This window comes from Zea mays, chromosome 6, assembly GCF_902167145.1.
Source record: "Zea mays cultivar B73 chromosome 6, Zm-B73-REFERENCE-NAM-5.0, whole genome shotgun sequence".
NCBI lineage: Eukaryota > Viridiplantae > Streptophyta > Magnoliopsida > Poales > Poaceae > Zea > Zea mays.
In genome coordinates, this window is record NC_050101.1 from 122,483,920 (window position 1) to 122,508,175 (window position 24,256).

The 24,256-nt window shown below is 48.0% G+C and overlaps 1 protein-coding gene and 1 non-coding gene across 2 annotated transcripts; both read left to right on the forward strand.

Annotated features, from left to right (window-relative positions):
- The first annotated feature begins 8,655 nt into the window (after positions 1 to 8,655).
- Positions 8,656 to 13,660, forward strand: LOC100285979 (polyadenylate-binding protein 2). Its single transcript, NM_001158868.2, has 6 exons — positions 8,656 to 8,890; positions 8,973 to 9,072; positions 10,282 to 10,352; positions 12,806 to 12,997; positions 13,133 to 13,248; positions 13,346 to 13,660. Exons 1-6 carry the CDS (start codon positions 8,801 to 8,803, stop codon positions 13,386 to 13,388), a joined length of 612 nt encoding a protein of 203 aa, NP_001152340.2. The 5' UTR covers positions 8,656 to 8,800; the 3' UTR covers positions 13,389 to 13,660.
- Positions 13,661 to 14,386: 726 nt separating this feature from the next.
- On the forward strand, positions 14,387 to 14,458 carry TRNAD-GUC (transfer RNA aspartic acid (anticodon GUC)). Its single transcript has one exon. It is a non-coding gene; the product is annotated as a tRNA-Asp (tRNA).
- The last annotated feature ends 9,798 nt before the right edge of the window (positions 14,459 to 24,256 follow it).

Sequence of the window (24,256 nt, forward strand, 5' to 3'; positions counted from 1 at the left end):
GCAGCACCCTCGGCGTCGACTACACCTTCGGCGAGGTCTGACCTAGCCTCCAACGGCGACGTGGTTCGAGGATCTCCACTCTGAAGGACGACTTCATCATCACGCCTAGGCCATCGCCGCCTGGGTCTCCTCCAAGAATCCGGCTCGAGCAGGCGGCTCGGCTGGTCACCCCGAGGCCTCGGCCAGCTGTCCCCCGAAGACATCAGCCCGGCCCGAGGCCTCGTCAGATCGACTCTGGCGTCGGTCCCGCTAACGGACGACCCGGCCAGGCTCCGGCCGACCAAGTCTTCTTTTCGAGCCAACTCTGCCTCTATCCGTGCTGACACCGCTACCCCTGGCCTCGGCTCATCGAAGAGCGGCCGAGGGGTTCCTTTAACTAAGCAAGAGAAGCCTCGGACAGCAAGGCCGACCGAGCCGAGGGACTCCTACGCCTCCAGGATATGGATACCTCACTCGTCACCTTTGCACGGGGCGACTCACGCTTGGTGAAGCGGTTCAGACAACCAACAGGCGAGTCTTAGTGCTCGAAAATGAGGAAAAAACACGGCTCCGCGCCAAAAATACATACACGTTCAGGCCCCGACAGCCACAATGAACAAAAGACCGGCACTCAAGGTGCCATTACAAACGGAACTCCGGTTCCACCTCCACAGGTACGAACAACCCCACTCGATCAGGGGGGCCTGCGGAGCAACAGAAGACCAACGAACGACACGCCGTCACCCGCTCCAGCAGCGGCGACGACGACGACTTTCTGCTCCGGGGGGCCGAACAGCAGCAGCGATGACCTCAGGGCAGATGCTGCTGCCAGGAGGCCCCCGCCCGTGCCCAAACTCGTGAGGCAAGGACGGGCAGAAGGCCCTAGAGTTGGAGGTCGGTTCGTGGGGCGGCCCCGGCTATCTCGTCGGCGGAAGAACCTCTTCCAACTGCCGTGGCAGAAGGCGGCGCCGGGAGCGGCTCCGAAGCCACTCGGGTCCGAGAGCCGGGCACGCGGCAGCTGCCGGCGCCACGAACGGCGAACGCCCTTCCCCCCGATCACTGAGGGAAGGAGCGGGCCACCGCCCACGCAGGGGCCGACCCCAACTCGGCACACTCCCCTCCCCAGCACTGATGATGAAAATCTTTGAGGCTGAGGGAGGGGCAGAGGCCGCAGCCCGGCTTGCTTTCCCCCGCCATCAAACTGGAGGTCACCGTCTTGGGTGACCACCGGTGGAGGGGTGCAGCCGGGCTGCATGATGAAAATCCTTGAAGCCGAACGATGGCTGAAAGGTACTGACTCCCACGGAGTTGCGTCCCTCCAACGACAAGGCGGAAGGACTGCGGGCATCCCCCATCCGGGGGCTCGGAGGGAGGAAAGACGCGATGCATAAGGGAGCGCGAAGACATGGTCGCCTTTCAAGGGGGTCACCCTCCTTTTAAAGGCGACTCTCCCTACTTGCGTCCCCAGCCGTCGTGGGCTGAGTCTTCTCCAACACGCTCCAAGGTCCTCCCCCTACGGCGCGGACGCTGAGTCCCACGCGTCATGCAAGTTGGCCCAGAGCAGAAGAAGCCAAACCACCACGCGCGATGCATGCAACCGCCCAGCGGTTACAAGCAATCCTCTACTTTTGCCCAGACCAGCGGGCGAAAGGGCGGGCGGCCATGCAGGCGGCATGCAACCGCGCCAAGTGGGCACACCTCTCCGACTTCCAACGCGTCCAGCATGGAAGCCCACGCCCACGCGTCATGCAACCGGCGCGCCGGTCGCTACGTGCAAGCAACTGCACCGCCACTCGCGCCACCACCGCGCCTCCTCGATTGCGGAATCAGTACCGCGACTCGAGGTGACCCAGCGCGCGACCCAGCAGCGCCAGCCTGGCGCGACGGTCAATGCGGCCAAAAATGGGCCGGCAGTAATGGCGGTGGCAGGCGGGCGGGAGCAGCGGTCACATCGTCAGCCAGACTTACGTCCCATCCTGGGGCAGTGAGAGAACCCTCTCTCACGGTGTGAAGACGGCGCGCCCGTGTCCCGTTCCTCGAACGACTCGCGCACGCGCAACGGCCGCCCCGCGAACCACTCGCCCCGTCGCATTAACTCCGCGGCGGGAAAGGCGGCGCCTCTGGCAGGGGAAGCGAGCGACGCTTCGCCTTCGCCATAATGACCGCGTCAAAAAAGGTACGCCACGTCATTCGATTTCGTATCCTTTTCCTTTTTCCTCTTTCTCTCTCTTACAACAGGGACCGGGAAAGGGGGATACCCCGAAAAGGATCCTTCTCCGTGAAGGAAACAGGCTCCGAGCCTCCCTACTGATCAGAGGTTCGAAGGCTGGCCCCTCGGAGGGGTTTAACAGCCGCCTAAGAGCGCGTGGGCTCCACACCCACTACTGGTCAGAGGTTCGAAGGCTGGCCCCTCGGAAGGGTTCAACGGCCGCCTCAGGCCACTCGGGCTCCGCGCCCACTACTGATCAGGGGTTCGAAGGCTGGCCCCCGAAGGGTTCATAGCCGCCTCAGACACAAAGCGAGGGATGACCATGGGTACGTTCGATACATAACCAAGGCTCGGGCTGCGCTCCCGAGGTACCCTAGGACATTTCCGAGACCAGCGGGAACGATCTTGTAACAGAATCCCATCAGAGGGAGGCATCGAGCCCTCGGACTCCGTCGACAGGGGACCGGGTCCGGCAGATCACCCGCAGGTACTTTTGGGCGCGCCTCTGGGCCTCTAGCCGACCCCTAACAAATGGGGCACGGACGTCCGCTCGGATTACCCGCCAGCAGCTCACCGGAGACACCATGTTCGGCGCCCTCCGAGGGCAACATGGCGTTTGCCCCCCTCCCCCTTGCGAAAAGGCGACGCAGGGGCATATGTAAAAAAGTCGAGTCTGTCCCTGACAGTCCTCTTGCCCTGTGCGGAGGCTCGGGGGCTGCTCTCGCAAACCCGGCTCCGGCCAAACCGTTGACAGCGTCAACATACCAGCCCGAGAACTTGGGACCCGACCGTGCACCCGGGCTACGGCCAGCTCGCATGAGAGAATAACCAGGCCAGCCGAAGCATTGCGAGAGGCATTAAGACCTCGGAGGAGTCAAACCACTCCTCCGAGGCCTCGGGGGCTACACCCGGCGGGTGCGCTCGCGCTCACCCACCGGAACAAAACACAACTGAGAGAGGCTGGTCCCCTTGCAAAAAAGTGCGACAAAAGCCTCCAAGCGAGTGTTAACACTCCCTTCGAGGCTCGGGGGCTACTGTCGGGGACCATAATTAGGGGTACCCTCAAGACTCCTAATTCTCAGCTGGTAACCCCCATCAGCACAAAGCTGCAAAGGCTTGATGGGTGCGATTAAGTCAGGGATCGGTCCATTCGAGGGTCTCGATCACGCCTCGCCCGAGCCTAGCCTCGGGCAAGGGCAGCCGACCCCGGAGGATCTCCGTCTCGCCCGAGGCCCCCCTCCAGCGACGAACATACTTCCGGCTCGCCCGAGGCCCTGTCTTCGCCAAGAAGCAACCCTGACCAAATCGCCGCGCCAACCGACCAAATCGCAGGAGCATTTAATGCAAAGGTGGCCTGACACCTTTATCCTGACGCGCGCCCTTCAGTCAGCAGAGCTGAAGTGACCGCAGTCACTTCGCCGCTCCACTGACCGGCCTGACAGAAGGACAGCGTCGCCTGCGCCGCTCCGACTGCTGTGCCACTTGACAGAGTGAGGCTGACAAGCAGTCAGGCCCGACCTTAGGCACCATAGGAAGCTCCGCTTCGCCAGACCCAGGGCTCGGACTTGGGCTCAGCCCCGGAAGACGGCGAACTCCGCTCCGCCCGACCCAGGGCTCGGAATCGGGCTTAGCCCCGGAAGATGGCGAACTCTGCTCCGCCCGACCCAGGGCTCGGACTTGGGCTCAGCCCCGGAAGACGGCGAACTCCGCTCCGCCCGACCCAGGGCTCGGACTTGGGCTCAGCCCCGGAAGACGGCGAACTCCGTTCCGCCCGACCCAGGGCTCGGACTCGGGCTCAGCCCCGGAAGACGACGAACTCCGCTTCGCCTGACCCCAGGGCTCGGACTCAGCCCTGGCCTCAGCCGATGGTCTCCGCCTCGCCTGACCCAGGGGCCCGGACTCGACCTCGGCCACGGAAGACAGACTCGACCTCGACCTCGGAGGAGCCTCCACATCGCCCAACCTAGGGCGCAGACCGGCCACGTCAACAGGAGGCGCCATCATTACCCTACCCCAAGCTGACTCAGGCTACGGGAAACAAGACCGACGTCCCATCTGGCTCGCTCCGCCAGACAAAGTAATGATGGCGCCCCGCACGCTCTATGACGATGGCGGCTCTCAGCTCCCTTACGGAAGCAAGAGGACGTCAGCAAGGACTCGACAGCCCCGACAGCTGTCCTTTCGCCAGGCTTCAGCGCTCCTCCGACGGCCACGACACCACACGAACCGGGTGCCAAAACCTCTCCGGCTGCCACGATGGCATGTACTTAGGGCGCTAGCTCTCCTCCGCTAGACACGTTAGCACTCTGCTACACCCTCATTGTACACCTGGATCCTCTCCTTACGCCTATAAAAGGAAGGACCAGGGCCCTCTTACATAGGGTTGGCCGCGCGGGGAAGAGGACGGGACAGACGCTCGCGTGAGGCCACTCGCTCCCTCTCCCGCGTGGACGCTTGTAACCCCCTACTGCAAGCACACCCGACCTGGGCGCGGGACGAACACGAAGGCCGCGGGATTTCCACCTCTCTCACGCCCGTCTCCGGCCGCCTTTTCCCCCCTTCGCGCTCGGCCTCGCGCCGACCCATCTGGGCTGGGGCACGCAGCGACATTTCACTCGTCGGCCCAGGGACCCCCCGGTCTCGAAACGCCGACATCTTGCTATGTCTCAACAAGTGTTTTTGACTTAGAGATAGGAAGTTGAGGTTGATTTGCAAAAACAAACCAAGTGGTGGCAAAGAATGATCCATATATGCCAAATTTGATTCAAAACAAATTTGAGTTCTTATTTGAATTGATTTTGTACTTGTTCTACTTGCTTTATGTTGTGTTGGCATAAATCACCAAAAAGGGGGAGATTGAAAGGGAAAAGTGCCCTTCGGCCATTTCTAAGTGTTTTGGTGATTTACTGTCAAATACAAGTGCCTAAGTGTCAAATGGTGGACAAAGTACAAATCAAGTATAAAGGTATGTTTCTCAGACTTAGTACATTGTTTTAGAGACTAATGCATTGTGTCTAAGTGCTGGAAACAGGAGAGATCTAATTGGAGAAGAGATGACCTTGTTCAGCCAAAGCCAGCTCTGTCTGGGTGCACCGGACTGTCCGGTGGTGCACCGGACAGTGTCCGGTGCGCCAGACTGGCTCAGGCGAACTTGCTGCTCTCGGGAAGAAATTAACGGCGTACGGCTATAATTCACTGGACTGTCCGGTGTGCACCGGACAGTGTCCGGTGAGCCAATGGTCGCCGGGCCAACGGTCGGCCGCTTAATCCGGGCGCGACGCGTGGCCGAGCCAACGGCTAGAAGGGGGCACCGGACAGTGTCCGGTGCGCCAACGGCTCCAAGACGCCAACGGTCGGCTTCGCCAAAGAAGGAAAGAAATCCGCACCGGACAGTGTCCGGTGGTGCACCGGACTGTCCGGTGCGCCAGGCGACAGAAGGCAAGAATTGCCTTCCTGGAATGCACTCAAAGGCTCCTAGCTACCTTGGGGCTATAAAAGGGACCCCTAGGCGCATGGAGGAGTACATCAAGAATTATCTAAGCATTCCTAAGCACTAAGACATCGATTCCGCGCTTTTGATTCCTTGCAATAGCAATTAGAGCTCTAGTTGAGTTGTGAACTCATTGAGTTGTGTTGTGAGCTCTTGTTGCGACTTGGGTGCGTGGTGTTGCTGTGATTTCTTGTCTTGAGTGTGTTGCTCATCCCTCCCTTACTCCATGCTTCTTTGTGATCATCAAAGTGTAAGGGCGAGAGGCTCCAAGTTGTGGAGACTCCTCGCAAACGGGATATAGAAAAGTAAAGCAAAACACCGTGGTATTCAAGTAGGTCCTTGGACCGCTTGAGAGAGGTTGATTGCAACCCTCGTCCGTTGGGGCGCCACAACGTGGACTAGGCAAGTGTTGGACTTGGCCAAACCACGAGATAAACCACTGTGTCTATCTGTGATTGATCTTCTTGTGGTTATCGTGTCTTGCAAAGACTCTTCTCTAGCCACTTGGCATTCTTGCGCTAACTCCTAATCAGTTTTTGTGGCATTAAGTTTCAAGTTTTACAGGATCACCTATTCACCCCCCTCTAGGTGCTCTCAAGGATCTACGTCTCGCCCGAGGGCCCCCTCAAGCAACGGACACACCTTCGGCTCGCCCGAGGTCCGGTCTTCGCCTAGAAGCAACCTTGGCCAAATCGCCACGACGACCGACCGTATCGCAGGAGCATTTAATGCAAAGGTGGCCTGACACCTTATCCTGACGCACGCCCTTCAGTCGACTGAGCCGAAGTGACCGCAGTCACTTCGCCGCTCCACTGACCAGTCTAACAAGAAGACAGCTCCGCCCGCGTCGCTCCGACTGCTGTGCCACTCGACAGAGTGAGGCTGACAGCGGCCAAGTCCGGCCTCAGGCGCCATAGGAAGCTCCGCCTCGCCCGACCTAGGGCTCGGACTTGGGCTCGACCCCGGAAGACGACGAACTCCGTCTCGCCCGACCCAGGGCTCGGACTCGGGCTCGGCCCCGGAAGACGACGAACTCCGCCTCGCCCGACCCAGGGCTCGGACTCGACCTCGGCCCTAGAAGACGACGAACTCCGCCTCGCCCGACCCAGGGCTCGGACTCGACCTCGACCTCGAAAGACAGACTCGACCTCGACCTCGGAGGAGCCTCCGCCTCGCCCTACCCAGGGCTCGGACCGACCACATCACAGGAGGGGCCATCATTACCCTACCCCTAGCTAGCCCTGGCTACGGGGAACAAGACCGGCGTCCCATCTGGCTCGCCCCGGTAAACAAGTAATGATGGCGCCCCGCATACTCCATGACGACGGCGGCTCTCGGCCCCCTTACGGAAGCAAGGAGACGTCAGCAAGGACTCGACAGCCCCGACAGCTGTCCTTCCACCAGGCTCCAGCGCTCCTCCGATGACCACGACATCACACAAACAGGGTGCCAAAACCTCTCCGGCTGCCACGACGGCATGTACTTAGGGCACTAGCTCTTCTCTGCTAGACACGTTAGCACACTGCTACATCTCCCATTGTACACCTGGACCCTCTCTTTACGCCTATAAAAGGAAGGTCCAGGGCCCTCTTACAGAGGGTTGGCCGCGCGGGGAAGGACGGGACGACGCGCGCGTAAGCCTCTCGCTCCCTCCCACGCGGACGCTTGTAACCCCCTACTGCAAGCGCACCCGACCTGGGCGCGGGACAAACACGAAGGCCGCGGGTTTCCCCTTTTACGCCTGTCTCCCTCCGGCTTCCCCCCCTCGCGTTCCGTCTCGCGCCGACCCATCTGGGCTAGGGCACGCAACGACAATTTACTCGTCGGTCCAGGGACCCCCCCGGGGTCGAAACGCCGACAAGCATATTTTGGTATGTGTGTTGGCTTTCTTCTAATTTTAGATGATGAGCACATTTTGGTATGCTTACGACTCCGTTTGTTTTGAGGAACTAAAGATTAGTTCCTCCATTTTAGTCACATGTAGTTTCTAAATAGCTAAATGGTGAGACAAGTTTGTTCGCTGCGGCTTTAACCGGTCGTGATTGCAGTTTCTACAGTATTTTGTTTCTATGGATTATAGCTGCAGCAGTCCGAACAGCTGCAGAAGTTACGCCTGCATGGCAGCCGAAAAAGCTTGCATTAGTCTCTAGCCTCTCAAGTTGTGACTAAAAGAGAATAAACTATATTAATTCTATATTTTGGTCTTTATTTATTTCAGTTGCACTAATGACGAAAGAATGTGAATGGTATTTTAGCCTTCTTACGAGTCATTTAATACGTTCTAAATAATTTTAGTCTCTACAACCAAACATGGTAGAACTAAATTTGACTAAACTTTAGTCCCTAGACTAAAGGAACTAAACATAATGTCCATACTCGCATTCTAACATTTCAAGCTAATATAAACTATTTGAAACGACCTAAAATTATTTTGTATTAATTATTTGTTATTTATTTATTTATTTACTATTATATTGGTTGTTAATTGCGAGGTAAATTATTTTGATGCTAATATTGATGGATATGAGTAATATGTTCGACCTGAAACCGTATGGACTATAAAATTATAGTTTTTTTTTGGCAGGTATATTTTTTCTAGATAAAATTCTCTAGAGTCGACAATAGAGAAGTAGCGCTATAGCTTACTTCCGATTAGCGATACGGGTATACCTACTAATGATTGTACGGTTTCCTGGCTTTGAATTTTCTCATTTGCTTTGATCAACAACTTTGATCATGAATGGATAACACATGCTACCATCGAAAAGGAATCTGTGACGTTAAGTTTCTTTAGGTCTTGTTAGGTTGCGTCGAATTGCACCAGAAATCGTTCCACCTAATTAAAGTTTATATAAATTAAAGAAGTAATTCGGTCAGGAATCATTTCGACCCACTAATCTAGCAGAAACGAACAAGACCTTAAGCTATCCACATATGACAGTATTTTAGTTTAAAATAAAAGATGATAGTAGATGTTATAACTTTCTGGGTCTGCGTGTGAGCAGCGGGTTTCTATATAGTTGAGTCCTTTCCCTAGTCGTCTAATCCCCATCAGTCTCCCCTTCCAAAACCGGATTTGCGAACCACACCTAGCAGCCGAGGTTAGCACGCGTCCTGCGTCCATGGAGGACGAGGAGCACGAGGTGTACGGCCAGGAGATTCCCGTTGACGGCGAGGACGTCGACATGGCTGCCGGCGACGATGCCACCAAGGTACTGCTCGGCACCCCTTCACCTCCCGCCGCCGCTTATTCGCCAAAACCCTAGCGGCGGTACTGACCCCTCGCGTGCGCAGCTGCAGGAACTTGACGATATGAAGCGCCGGCTCAAGGAAATGGAGGAGGAGGCCGCCGCGCTCCGCGAGATGCAGGCCAAGGTTGCCAAGGAGATGCAAGGTTCGGAATCCTCCTTCCCCCATGTTCGCAGCTTTCCCCGTGTGAGTGATTACTGGATACAGGTATGCATCTCAAGTAGGGTCGCTGCGCAAAATATTTGCGTTGGCTTGCAGCTACTTAGGCACTTAGCAGTGTAGTTGGGAATTAGCTGATCGAGTTGGATCTTGAAGCTATATATGTGCTGTGGTGACTGTTTCTGTTGATGCGTCGACACTACAATTTCATCTATAGTAGAGTGGTTGGGAAATTTGTTTTTAACTTGCATCTTTTTTTATCAATAGTTAAGTGTTGGATGATTGCAACAGAAGCCATTTGGTTGTTGTTTAGATTAGACTAGTTGCTTTCATTGATTAGTTGTTGTGTTGTATTGTTGATGTAAGTGCAGCACCTGAGTTTGATTCCCAATTGTACAGGTAAGGACTATTACAGGTTGGGGGTAGTAAATTTGTTTTGGTAGACTTGGTGTGAGATGGGTGATTATGGCCTACAGCCCTACATCTCTGTTTCCTATCCTCTGTTCAGCTACACCCAGTGTGGCACACCAGTGTTATTAAAACTACGTTTAAACGTCAAAACGCTAATTAGAGGTTGAAACCACGTTTTGGCGTTCTAAACTGTAAAATACAGTGTTTCATGCGTTTTAGACCATTAGCTACTTTTGGGCTCAATCTATTAGTTGCTTTTGGGTCCAATCTGGCTCATGGGTGAAGTTTTGGTAAGCCACTAACCTCTGTTTTGGTATTTTAACTTCATGGTATTGTCTGAAATTATGATATATTGGTATTTTTCCTATGTTGTTTAAAACTACGTTTAAACGTTTAAAAGTCAAAACTTCATCCATGAGCGTTTCAACGTTTTAATAACCTTGGGCACACACTTTGTTTTAATTGTCACCCTGTATCCTAGGGGCTCGGAATCTTAGTTTATGTTTGTTATTCCTTTTTTGCTTATTGGGCTTTTTATTCTGTTGAATAACATAACCTTTTTGTTTTATCTGAACTCTGTAGTTTGTCCTTAGTATAAGGGCACTTGGTTGACGATTTTATAGGATAATAGGAAATCCTATAAATTTAGGTCCCAATCCTTCTATCCAAACAAGTGGCAAGTTCTTAGCCTTGGTTTGATTGCATGCTGTAATATAATTATAGAATTATTCACTTGTTAGTTCTCTAAGATTTAACACAACCAACCATTGTTCTTTTTCTGTAGGTGTAGATCCCAATGCAACCACATCTGAAAACAAAGAGGAGATGGATTCTCGGTCAGTATTCATTGGAAATGTAAGTTTTATCTCTTCTCTTTATGCGCAAATTAAGAGGACTCGTGTACAGTTCAATGGCTATATAATATTATCTGGGGGTTTTAATATAATATTGTTTGTTATTTTCCCACTTTCAGTAGATTGTATGTTTATTACGTGGTCCACTAGAAATCTAATTTCTATGAGGATTGTATTAGTTTGCAGTTTATTTGTATAAAATTCATTTTGTTGAACAAGGGCACAAATGATCGCATTTTTATCATTTATTTTTCTATATTTCCTTCTTTGTGTTGATTGAGCAATGGCAATGGTCGCAGGTTAGTCTGCTGTCATCAAGCTTTTCTATCAAAGTTTTGGCATCTGGTTCAGTCTCAGCACAAGTTCTAGTGTTAGCATAGTGGGGGAAAGAAAAAAAGAAGGAAAAATCCAAGAAAGTTCCTGAAAAAAAGAAAGAAAAAATAGAAAATATTTTGAGAAAAGTAAAAAATATAGAAAAAGGGAAAAAAGAGAGAAAATGATGTCATAGGCTAGGAATTATCCCCCCAAGGTAGCCAGCAGAGAATGCGTCAGGCACATTATTGGTACTGATGTGGAGTGATTTCATTAGCCATTTACTGGCAATGGCATGTAAGTTTAACCTCATTTCTACCGAGTGTATTGATATATTTATTTGCTTATGTTGTTTTCTCCCTGTTAACTGATTTACTCTTGACATCTTTGCAACTTATTTACTTCATTAAAATTAATCCTCTTTCACACTGAAGCAATTTTTATTGTGGACCTTGCTGTCCATTAGATAAAGAAAATGGAATCATCTGTTAGTTAGCCTTGTGTGATCTGTCAATGTTCTCTAGTCCCTACAATCCTAAAGTATTCACTTTATTTCTTGGCATGTCAGCTACGTGGCACAGTAGAGTATTAAATCATAAACCTGCCTCATGTGCTATGATAGATGAATAGATGTCATCACTGCCACGACAAATACTTTCCTTGACATGAGGTCAATAATTTAATCTTTGGATTCTAGGGAAGTTTTCCCCCTAACTACTATTGACACTCCTTTCCATGTTTTAAACATGTCATGTATTTGTCAAGGGCGTAGTGATCAAGGGTAGGCGGCCCTCGACTACGGAGTTCGTAGTCTCCTGCCGTGTCTTCCAGAACCGAAGGTTATGCCCCTTACGGCGGCTGGGCTTGAGAGGAGATAGAGAGAGAGATGGATAATTGTTTTCTTCCCTTCTCAAGTGCTGATTACATCTATATATAGCCCACGGCTGAAACAGATAAGGGTAATCTCCTCCTAAATAATAGGCTAGATAACTTCTAACAGAAAGGAGTAATCCCTTCCTAAATAATAGGCTAGATATCTTTTATTGCCTTAATCCTAGCGGCTAATTGGTTTGGGCAGCCGCCTCCTGTGCTGCATGCTCGGCTGCCCTGCGTATGTCGCGGGCGCGACGTCGCCTGGAGTAGGGGATGCCGTACATGACAGTATTGGAGAAGATAGATATCCGTATTGGTAAAATACTCCCTCCATTCCAATTGAGATGTTTTGACTTTTCTAGATGCATTGCTTTTACTATGTATCTAGACATAGTGTATATTTAAGTGCATAGAAAAAGTTGTCTAGAAAAGCCAAAACGCCTCATAATTTGGTATGGAGGAGTATATACTAGTCTAGTGCTAGTAATGGACTGTGTTGCTTTCTATTCATTGCATATCATGTTTATAGTGTGACAATGTAGCTAGAGTTTGGTTGTAATTTACTTTGTTTTATGAATGCACAACCTATATGTTTATGATGCTCTGGACCCATCTTCCCTTATGTTATCAGCGAGTCTGCTGGTGTAGCGTAACTACATATTACTTTTTTGAGGGTAAATCATTACACATGTTTCTGGCATGCTGGATTCATTGATTTAGTTCAGATATATTCTGGAAGAGGAAGTAGATGTTTACTTTAGTCAAAGTTGCTTCTGATGCCCTTAAATCGAACTGGTCATTTTGGTGCAAATTTGCTTTGTTGTGCAGTGGCTAGTGGTAATGTGGATTCATTTTGATCTGTAAACTTTGTAACCATCTTTGACTTGAGCTTCATTTAAGCAATTTGAGGCACTGCTGATTAAATTAGTTGGAACATAACTTTCTGTCACTAGATCTGGTTGAGCAGCTTTAGAACTCTAGCATATCTAAAAGCATAAGAAGTTAATGTATTTTATAATCAAAATGACTCATCTTGACAAATTCGAGTTAGTTCTGGATTATGGTTCAGCTTATGATATTTGGAGCTGCTGATTCCAGTATTATTTTCATCTGTGTGTACAGATACAGCTTATTAATGCGCTGGCTTATTACTTCATTAGTTGTTTCAAATATATATTATGCATTAGTTGTCTGCATAATTTAGGTTCTATGTATATGTTATTTTGTCAGCTGTTTGGTTGTTCACCTTTGGTGTAATCACAACTGCAGGTTGACTATGCGTGCACTCCAGAAGAAGTGCAGCAGCACTTCAATTCTTGTGGAACTGTCAACAGAGTTACAATCCTGACTGACAAGTTTGGGCAACCAAAAGGTTTTGCTTACGTGGAATTTGTGGAAGTTGAAGCTGTTCAGGAAGCTATCAAGTTGAACGAGTCAGAGTTGCACGGTCGCCAACTCAAGGTGTGAATCTTGGTATTTGGTGCTTCTCCTTTAGTAATAAGAACAGCTCTTTATCCCATTTCGCACGCATCCCTGTACTGTTCGTGCAGATGGTGGCATACTGATGTTATTACGTTCCGTGTATATTCTCATCAGGTGGCACCGAAGAGGACTAACGTTCCTGGGATGAAGCAACCCCGCGGTCGAGGTTTCAATCCGTACCATGGCCACCCCTACATGAGGCCGTATGGTTATAGTCCTTATGGTTATGGGTAAGTTGTCACTGGTTTGCTAAGCTCTCCCGGCATCTGACTCCCTGAAACGAGAGCGTGAAGTTGATCAACGCCTTGCTTGTTTTTGTTGACGCAGGAGATTCCCCAGATTCCGCCGCCCGCGAAGACCTTATTTTTGAAGCTCGGTTCCCATTTGGCAGAACATGGGCGATAATCGGCCGCGTTCTGTTATTTCATAGCTTATTCGGGACGTTCCCATGCATGTTTCTGTATTGACGATGCTTAAGCTTTGTACTGTATTGTATCAGTTATGCAAGACGATTATGATTTAGTTACACGAAATGCACTGTTGTGATGCTACTTGGGGTGCGCCACTTTTGGGCCTCGAATATGATTGTATAAGCTGATGCATTATTTATTCACGTCTATGTCACATTTAAATGTTTTCTTAGTGTTGTGGTTGTGGGCAATGGTGGAGGATCTGTTATGGGCTACCATGACAGCTGTCATACCTGATACCTCAAAGGGACATCTGCTTTCAGTGTTTCGTGAAGCTGGCACTCCCGCAAACAATCTTGCAATCACACGAGCAACAAATCCTCTTCTCTCTTTTTTAGTTCCTTCCTAAGATAAGATTACATTCGTACATATTCCAGCCAAACGACAGATTCGATAAAATTGGCTAAACTAGATTCGATACAACTGCGCACCCTCGATCAACCGGGCCTCTCGTGCAGACCTTCGCCAGTGAGCGCGCAGGCCCCCACGGGCTCTCTTTCTGTTCGTGAGGACTACAGGCGCTGCTCCCCACTTCGCCTTTCTGCGTTTCCGCTGGCTCGGTTTGCTTGGATGTGTCGTGTCACTGATTATTGCCATATCTTGCTTCTTGGCGGGTCGTCCTTGACCATGGCGTGGAACTCCTCCCAGGCAACCCCAATCCGGTTCCTGTCCATCGTATCAACAGCGCGTATATCTGCGACACATTCAAAAGCAGGCAAGCACGACAAGACAATTTTATCAGTGTCGAGGACCAGGCATGATAGAAATTATAGTCTCCGAATCATATCTGGCCTGAGCTCGGCGTCATGCATCAAGCTATCGTGCTTCACTGTCCAAACTTTTGTATAGATGACTTTTTATGTCACATTAATGTTCTAAAAAGCAAGTAATCATTCAAGTCGTTGTAGTATAGTGGTGAGTATTCCCGCCTGTCACGCGTGTGACCCGGGTTCGATCCCCGGCAACGGCGCTTTTTTCCTTTTTGTTTTCTCTATTTGTTTTATTTACTTGTTGGTTCGGGCATGATCCAGTTCTTCTGCCTAACCAGGACAGCACAGCACAACGATGCCTCCGGTCTGTTGCATACAGAAAATAAAGAACTGATGATCATGGTGAAGCAATTCAAAGCAGAATAGAAACGATGCAGTCCCTGCGTTGCACAACTAGTTCAGCAACATACTAAGTTCTGACACCTTTCAATCAGTTCATGTCAGTCAGGTTACTTCCTGCCCATTTTAGTATTAGAATATATCTGGTGCAAACTAAACTTTTCGTGCAACCGTGCAACCTTCTAATGAGCCACATAATGTTGATGGTTTACACCACATATGTTCCCTTTTAGTATATGCTAAGTTGGCCCTAGACAGAAGTCACAGAACAAAGGATATTGCAGATTTAGCATGTCATTCCAAACTAAAACCCTTAAACGTACAATGAGAAGTCTCTATAGGAGCGAGGGGATGCCCTATAATGCTCCCCTAATTTTATAGAAGCTATTAGTTTTTTTAACTAATTCTCATGTAAATAATGTAAAAAATTCTTTTAACAACCTCCTAATCTAATTTGGTTTCCCCTAATATCAGATTCTGGCTTCGCCCCTAACCTTTGGATTGCAGTATGATACACATTCAACATTTAAAAAGTACAGTATATTCTAGATGAGCCCACACCAATCTATTATGCTAAAAATAGAGATCCTGGTGCATTGTGAATTTTTTAAGGTGACACAGCTCGCCGAACACCATCGTCCACATGATGATCTAGGAAGAAGCACAACTGCACAAGCTCGGTGCATTGTGCGAGCAAAATTCTTGGGATGACCTCGTGCACAACCTGTAACTAGTTCTTAGCTTATGCCTTTCCCTTTTAACATTGTGAAATGCTAGGTACCATTTCTACAATATCAATATACAAATATTTGTGTATGCGTCTTTACAAGTGTTGTAACAAGTTCCGTATACCTTATGCTAGCTCAGGTTTAACCCTGTAGCAAATTAAAGTTATCTCGTTTCTAAACATTTCTTTGCAGGCTTCCATCGTGGGGGGAATTTTTTCAAAGATTCAGTTGTTTCGTCATTTCCATATGCACCACAATTCGGTTGTAATGGCCTCCATTTTTCAGGGACGCACTTTTTGATCCTTTAAATTGCTAGGGGTAGGTTTGAGATGCGCGGTGGGGTGACACCAATCAATACGTGCCTTCTTAGCTTCTATTCCGATAGGGTTATAAGACTGTCTCCAGGTCCAGCAGCGTCCCCTAAATTCCGTCCCCTAAAGGAATATTCTCTGTCCTTTACAGAACACTCTAAAAGATTCTGTCCTCTATATATTCTCAGTCTTCAGCAGCGTCTCCTAAATTCGGACCCCCTAAAGCTACAGTGTTAACAGATTCCCTTTTTCCATTTCTTTTTTAGTTTTATTTGTTTTCTTCCCAATTCACGCTACATAAATGATGCGTCAAAAAGTGTATTTATTAATTTTTAAATTAATAAATTCGAATTGTCAATATTAATTACCATTGCCTGTTGTGTTCTGTGTAACTGTTGTCGATAAAGCGTCGCATAGTATTTTATCAGTACGAAAATATGTTTTCAAATTAACAAGCTTCCACCATAAGCCAGAACTCTTCTTCGAGAAGCCATGGACTTGCTTCCCCTGCACGACAACCGGATGGCTTCTCTCCGAAGCGTACCTCCTTTATAAATACCGAGTGAGCCTTGCATACTTCACTCAACCTTGCCTTTACAAACTCCACAACAATGAACCCGTACTTAGAATCGAATTTTCTTGTTAGGTTGATGGAAGAAATGGAAGAGGAAGAAGAAGAGTTGGAGTTGGCGAGGCACATGCTCAATAGGAGGCGGCGTGCATGCAACGAGCGTCGTCATGGTGGTTCCATTCTAGGGCGTGTTAGGATTCATCGTGATCACATGAGCGGCGATGCAAGAATCCGAGCGGACTACTTTGGAGCGCAACCGGTGTACACGGATGCTCAATTTTGTAGGAGGTATTTCAAATGCCCACATTCATTTTGCTATGTACATAACTTCATGACCCCTATTATGACACATTAATTTTATGGTAGGTTCCGTATGCGTCGCCATGTGTTTGAGCGCCTTGTTGATGTTGTGCAACAAGTGGATCCATACTTTATTCAGCGTCCAAACTGTGCGGGTGAGATTGGTCTTTCTGCTCTACAGAAAGTTGTTGCTGCTGTTCGAATCCTTGCTTACGGTATTCCGGCTGATGCCGTCGACGAATACGTACGCATTGGTGAATCCACGGCTCATGAGGCATTGAAACACTTTTGCACGACCGTCCAAACCGCGTTTGCTCCGTACTATCTCCGTGCACCCAATGCAGAAGATATCGCACGCCTTCTCCAAGTTGGCGAGTCATGTGGGTTTCCTGGTATACTTGGTAGTATTGATTGCATGCATTGGGAGTGGCGTAACTGCCCAAGTTCATGGAAGGGCATGTTTACAGGGCGCGGTAAACATCCTACCATGATCTTGGAAGCTGTTGCGTCGTATGACCTATGGATATGGCATGCATATTTTGCGTCGTTCAACTTCTTCTTTTCTAGGAGCAATTTTTGCCTCTCATTTTTGTTCATTGAATCCAACTTCTTTTCCTCAGTTGTAACAGCTATTTTGTACACAGAAAGGCGCTCCAAAGAAAGATCTCCCATGCGTGTCATGAACTCAGAATCTGATGAAGATGTGTCCACAAATTTAGTCCTCTTTGCCTTTTCCTTCGAAGAATCTCGACCTAGTGGCCTCTTCGATGTGAAGCTAGATGGTACAAATTCTTCTGCGTCCACATCGACAGTGTTAGAATGGGTGGGATTAGCGTTGCCATGCTGATTTTGTTGCCCCATGTGGTTGTCCATCCATTTTGGTTGGTCCTTAAGTATGGCCCAACAATGTAAAAAGTGGAAAGGCTTCTTCTCAATAGCTGCAAACCTAGAGGCTGCCAGTGATGTCTGCGAGAAAACAAATGGTTACAGCAGGAACATACTTGTAAATACCTACAATACTTATGTGAAATTGTTACATTACAGATGTACCTTGTCTGCGTCAGTGAGTCCACTTGGATTCTGTCGGAGGACTGTCATCATGTAACCAGCAAAAGTGGAACACTGTGTTTTGATAGTATCCCATCTACTCATCAAAGATTTTGTGGACCTTTCGGGCAATGTTCCTCGTCTAGAGTTGTATGCTTCAGTAATTCGACTCCAAAATCCTTGACGTTTCTGCCCTGTGTTAATAATGGGATCACAACTGACAGCAAGCCAAGCATGGCATACCCTAGTGTCCTCATCAGCAGTGAAGTTTGCTAGCTTTGTTCTTTGAGTTGGCTTTTTAGGAACAGCTGGTGTTCTTGAGCCCTCGGCTTGCCCATCAACTGGAAATTCAGAATGTTGAGTTCCCATAGGCTGCTCGTCAATCTGGCTAAGGAAGCTTCCATATTGAGACATCACCTGGTGCCAATCACTCCCCATTCTATGCAACAGAGGCAGATCAAACATGATATAAATGAACAGAACTGAACATGTAACATGATATAATTTAACGCAAACATACTCCAACATAACTGAATAATAATTGTACTAGCTGAAATGGTTTCAGGTTACATAGACCAGAACATTAAAATCCCACAAAAGCATGATCATACCAACCCTGGCACCTTTCCTAGTTTTCATCATACAGACGTGGTTACCATACATGCTACAATACTTCTACTGAAGTTAAACCTAGACACTAGTAGGGATATGTGTCGTCGGTTGAGTAGTCACGACCATCGTCGTAGCCCACAAGGTCTTCATAGTTAATTGGTGACTCTTCGTCTATCAGTAGCTCGTCTTCTGAACCATCTTCTATCAGAAGCTCCTCTACTGCTTCCTCTTGGCGTCGATTTTCGTTTACTTGACAGTTAGACATATTTTCTACCTCCCACTGAGTTTGCACTGCTACGTCTTCAAGATCCTTGGCGAGGTCGTCAATCTCAACTAGTGCTCGGTTCAATTCGTCCAACAAAGGTGAGTTGAAAGGCTGGAAGGCTGATTTGACGACATCAACGATGTCACAACTATGCTTTTGAACAACTCTGAGCAAAGTAGCCAGTGCTGTACGGAGCTTTTCGTTCTCCGATTCCATGGCTACATCAAACACAGTGTTCTATTAGTTAACACCGCTTACAAATTAACTATCTTATACAAACTAGTGCATATAAGGGATTCCAAACTATGGCTACACAGTTGAAATGAACCCTAATAAAACCATGAATGTACATTCCAACTCACAGTACAATAAAAACAACAGAAATCAGGGACAACACAGTCTGGCCACATCCAATCTCTATGTAATTTTCTGCAAACAATTGTCTTAAATGTGAACCTGTTTTGAATTTGAAGTTACTGACCATGTTGACATAAAAAGCCTCATGATCTGGGAAACCCGACAAAACTACAAGGGATTCATGGATGAATTTCAAGTTGATTAATTTGAATGCTCCGGATCTGGGAGAAAAAACACCCCAAACCCGAAATGCCTTGCCCCGAATCGGGTATAAATTAATGAATCCGGACACAACAACAAGGGATTCATGGATGAAATTCAAGTTCATGAATTTTAATGTTCGGGATCTGGGAGAAAACACCCCGCAAACCCTAATGCCTTGCCCCAAATACAGAGAATACAAATTACGGTAATGAATCAGTAGTATACGCAATGGATTTGTGTAGATCGTACCTCGGTCTTCGTGGATCTGGCTCGATGGAGCGAATGGAAGAGGAAGACGACGGCGGTGACGAGCTTCGCTTCCTTTTGCCGGCAACCTTGGACGAAGTCGACGGTCGACGAAGCCGTTTGCCGATGGCGACTCTCCAGCGACGAGCTGGGGGAACCTCGCTTGGAACTTCGATTGCGGTGGGTCGTGCCTCGTCGGTTGCAAGTGCTGCGAGCTCTACGCCGCCAGACTCGCCACCGCACGCCCACTTCTCGCCCACCTGCCTCGATGCCGGCGGCGAAGCACGCCGGATCGAGGGCTCAGCCCCGGTAGACGCAGTCGCCAACGCGGGGTAGCAGGAGGCGGAAGTTTCCTCGCGGCGGCTGGTGGAGGAGTAGCGCAAATAGCGCACTCTCGGAGGCCTCCACATTTAGGGTGTCTGCCACATCCTCTAAAATTTAGAGGACGCTTTAGAGTTCCTTGTTGGAGGCGTAGGGGACCTGACCGTCCCCTACATTTACCGGACAGGACCCTTTACAGGACCTTGTTGGAGGCAGCCTAAGGGCATCTAGTTCGCGGTTGTTCCTATGACATTAATTGCTTATTTTGAAGCTTTAATTCTCCAATCTCTGCATTTGAAGATGTTCTTAGCTTTCATGCTTTCGTTTCCGTCATAAGCTTTTGTATGAGTTTCTTCGGCATGGCTTGCATCAAGATGACTGTAGGCATCAACCCCCATCTCCTTAGAGGTTTTGCAACGTGACGACGCTAGTAGCACTAAGGAATATTTTGGCAGCACTGATGCCGAAGATCTGGATGTACTAGAAAAAACAACCAGCCAAATGACTCAGCCAAGAGAGATTGAAGCAGCTAGGAATGAGTCTAAAGATGAAGATTTTGGATTTGAGGAGGGGGTCGATGAAGACGAAGGGGAAATTCATCCATGGAAATCAAGTTATGTTGATGTTGGAAAGTCCACCGATAAGAGCAGCCATCTTAAGGTTTTTTAGAGACTTGGGTATTATGATGACCTAAAACTAGTGCACCTAGACAGAGAGGAAACAACACCCCTACCGTAAGATGACGAAGTTGTTGTCTTTAAGAGTTTCTTTTGGATATGACTTTGCTTCCTAGTCCATCCTATGGTAATTGAAGTATTGAAGAAATATGAAGTATTTTCCCACCAATTAATGACGAGCGCAATTATGAGGCTTGGTATATTTATATGAGTTATACAAAGTCAACTAGCCGAAGCAAGTGCAAAATTCTTTTGTAGGATTCATGAGCTCCAGTATCAGACAAAGGCTCATGGTAAGAAAGGCTTGCATAATAACTTTGGATGTTACAACTTCCAATACTGCATGGATGCTCGTGCCCTAATGCTAGTGTACGTTATATACCGTAGCAAGTGACCAAATAACTACATGAGAGAGTGGTTATATTACAAAGTTGATATGAAGAAATAGCCTAAGATGAAAATTGGTGTAATGTGCCCCCTAAAATCATCCTTCAAACTAAACAAGCTAGTTTATAGTGTAAGCGGTGTTGCTCAGACAATGATGATCACGTTCAGTATAGTAGCTAGTTATATGCAAACCTATGATTTGGTTCAAGAACATATCACGTATCGACCGTTTCTAGTGAAATCTAGTTAGGAGATGTCGAAGCCTAAGGATGAAGATAATATGAAAAATAAAATTAAGGCCCAAAAACTAATTAGGTTGCCTTATATGTTTAGGCACCTTTGTATCTTTATGAAACCTAACAAAGAGTAGCGCACAATTGTTGAGTTTGTTTTGAATAAGATACTTGGTATCTATATTATAAAGGAGGACCGACTCTTAACTACATCATTGAAAGGGAAATGTGCCCCTGGGCCATTTCTATAATTGTTTTGGTGATTAGATGCCCAACACAAATGTTTTGAACCCTTATGTGCTAAGTGAGCAAGAAGTGCAAATCAAAGACAAGATACGTCTCTAGACTTAGTGAATTGCCTTTAAGTACTAACATGTTTGTCCAAGTGCTAGAAACAGTGCAGAGAAAAGAGAAACGAATTTGGAAAAAGACTTGGCTATGTAAAGCCAACTCCAGCTTGGGCCTAGCGCACCGGACTGTCCGGTGGTGCACCGGACAATGTCCAGTGCCCTAGGCTGGTCAACGGTGAATCGGCTATTCTGATGAATCGACGGAGTTGTACGGCTATAATTCACCGGACTATCCGGTGAGTCATTCGCGATGAACTCGTCGCTCTCGGGAAATGAAAAAGGCGACGTGGCTAAAATTCACCGGACTGTCCGGTGAGCCAACAGCGCCAGCGGCCAACGGTCGTCCGCGCAATCAACGCGCGACACGTGGCCTGCTCCAACGGTCGGCTGGGTGCACCGGACTGTCCGGTGTGCACCGGACAGTGTCCGGTGCGCCATCTGGCCGAGAGGTCCTACGGTCGGCTGTGCCCGAAATGGAAAGAAATCGTGCACCAGACTGCTACAGTGGCTATCCGGTGGTGCACCGGACTGTCCGATGCTCCACTCGACAGAAGGCAAGATTGGCCTTCCAAGTTGGCCTCCAACGGCTTCTAGCTGCCTTGGGGCTATAAAACGGACCCCTAGGCGCATGGAGCACAACACTAAGCTTGCAAGAAACATCCTAAGACTCCCAGACTCTGCCTCCACGCATTTGATTCGCTGTGTTAGTGATTTGAGCTCCGTTTGAGTTGCGAACTCCCTGTGCTGCATTTTGAGCTCAAGTCTTGGCTTGTGTGCGTGTTTGTGCTGCGGATTCGAGTTTTGTGTGTGTTGCTTTCCCTCCCTTACTCTGGTGCTTCTTTGTGATCTCTATTGTAAGGGCGAGAGACTCCAAATTGTGGAGATTCCTCGCAAACGGGAAAAATACTCTAAAGGAAAAAGACGGTTAATCATCGGATCACTTGAAAGGGGTTGAGTGCAACCCTTGTCCATTGGGATGCCACAACATGGAAGTAGGCAAGTGTTACTTGGCCGAACCACGGGATAAATCGCGTGTCTCTTGTGATTGCTTTTCTTGGTGATTGTTGTGTTCACAAGAAGATCGCTTCATGGCAACTTGATTAACTCACACTAACATTTCTATAATCAAGTTTGTGGCCATTTAGTCTTTCATTTTACAGGATCACCTATTCACCCCCCTCTAGGTGCTCTCAATTGGTATCAAAGCCGCACTCTTCATCTAAGGGACTAACCGCCCGAAGAGATGGATCCTAAGGGAAAGGGGATGGTGGTCAACGACAAAGAAAAGGAGTCCATCTTCAATGAGCCAAGAGACAACAAGCCCACTTACTTAGCTCGAGTCACAAGAAGAGGGACAGGAAGAAGAAGAGGCACATCAAGAAGATCATTTACTACGACAGCGATGCATCTTCGTCTTCACCAATGGACGATGACGACGACGACTCCTCGTCCAAGAAAAAGACGATTAATCAAAACTATTCCTTTGATTATTCCTGTATTCCGTATAATTCAAATGCCCATTTACTTTTGATTCCTCTTGGAAAACCTCCACACTTTGATGGAGAGGATTACTTATTTTGGAGCCATAAAATGCGTAGTCATCTACTTTCTCTCCATCCTAGCATTTGGGAAATTGTGGAAAATGGGATGCACTTTGATAGTATAGATAATCCTATGATTATTAATGAGAAAATTCGTAAAAATGCCCAAGCCACTACTGTTTTGCTAGCATCTCTATGCAGGGATGAATATAACAAGGTTAGCGGCTTGGACAATGCCAAACAAATCTAGGACACCCTCAAGATCTTGCATGAGGGAAATGATGCTACAATGATCACCAAGATAGAACTGGTGGAAGGCGAGCTGGGGAGATTCACCATGATCAGGGGAGAAGAGTCAACACAAACCTACAACAGGCTCAAGACCCTCGTCAACAAGATCCGAAGCTATGGAAGCACGAGATGGACAGATCATGATGTCGTCCGACTCATGCTCAGGTCATTTATTGTTATTGACCCCCATCTTGTCAACCTTATTCGTGAAAACCCCAGGTACACCAAGATGACGCCCGAGGAGATACTCGGAAAATTTGTAAGCGGGCGTATGATGGTGAAAGAAGCTCGATACGTAGACGATGCACTAAACGGTCCGCTACCCATCTACGAGCCACAACCCGTTGCTCTCAAAGCAACCAGCAGCAGGGAGACGCTACCAAGCAGGGTGGCACAAGTGGAGGCTGCCGGGCTCAACGAGGACGAAATGGCGCTTATCATCAAGCGTTTCAAGATCGCATTCAAAGTACGCAAAGAGTACCCCAACAAGAATAAAACAAGGGGAAAACGCTCATGCTTCAAATGCGGTAAGACTGGTCATTTTATTGCTCAATGTCCTGATAATGAAAGTGACTAGGCACAAGAAAGACATGGGAAGAAGGAGAAGAAGAAGAATTACAGGAAGGCGAAAGGTGAGGCGCATCTTGGAAAGGAATGAGATTCTGGCTGCTCTTCATCCGACTCCGACGATGAAGGATTGGCTGCCTCGACCTTCGACAAGTCTTCGCTCTTCCCCAACGAACATCATACATGTCTTATGGCCAAGGAGAAGAAGGTACGTATTTGAGATACTCCTATGTACTCTTCTTCCAGTGATGAGGAATCTTCTTATGATGAAGTAGATTACTCTGAATTATTTAAGGGTTTAGATAGAGCTAAGGGAGAGAAAATAAATGAATTAATCGATGCTCTTAATGAGAAGGATGGACTGCTAGAAAAGCAAGAGGACATTTTATATGAGGAACATGACAAGTTTGTTAGTGTTAAAAAATCCCTTGCTTTAGAAATTAAAAGAAATGAAATGCTGTCCTCCGCATTGTCTGCTTGTCAAGAATCTATCTCTAGTCTAAAGAATTCAAATGTTGAATTAAATGCTAAACTAGAGGAAGCAAATGCAACTAGATCATGTGTAGATCATGTGGTTATCTGCAATAGATGTAAGGACTTTGATGTTAATGCCTGTAATGAGCATCTTATTTCTATTGCTAAATTAAACGA

Coding starts and splice junctions, on each gene's coding strand:
- LOC100285979 (NM_001158868.2), top strand. CDS start 8,801: ATGGAGGACGAGGAGCACGAGGTGTACGGCCAGGAGATTCCCGTTGAC. Junction 10,353..12,805: donor GGTCAGTATTCATTGGAAAT/GTAAGTTTTATC, acceptor TCACAACTGCAG/GTTGACTATGCGTGCACTCC. Junction 12,998..13,132: donor TGCACGGTCGCCAACTCAAG/GTGTGAATCTTG, acceptor TATTCTCATCAG/GTGGCACCGAAGAGGACTAA.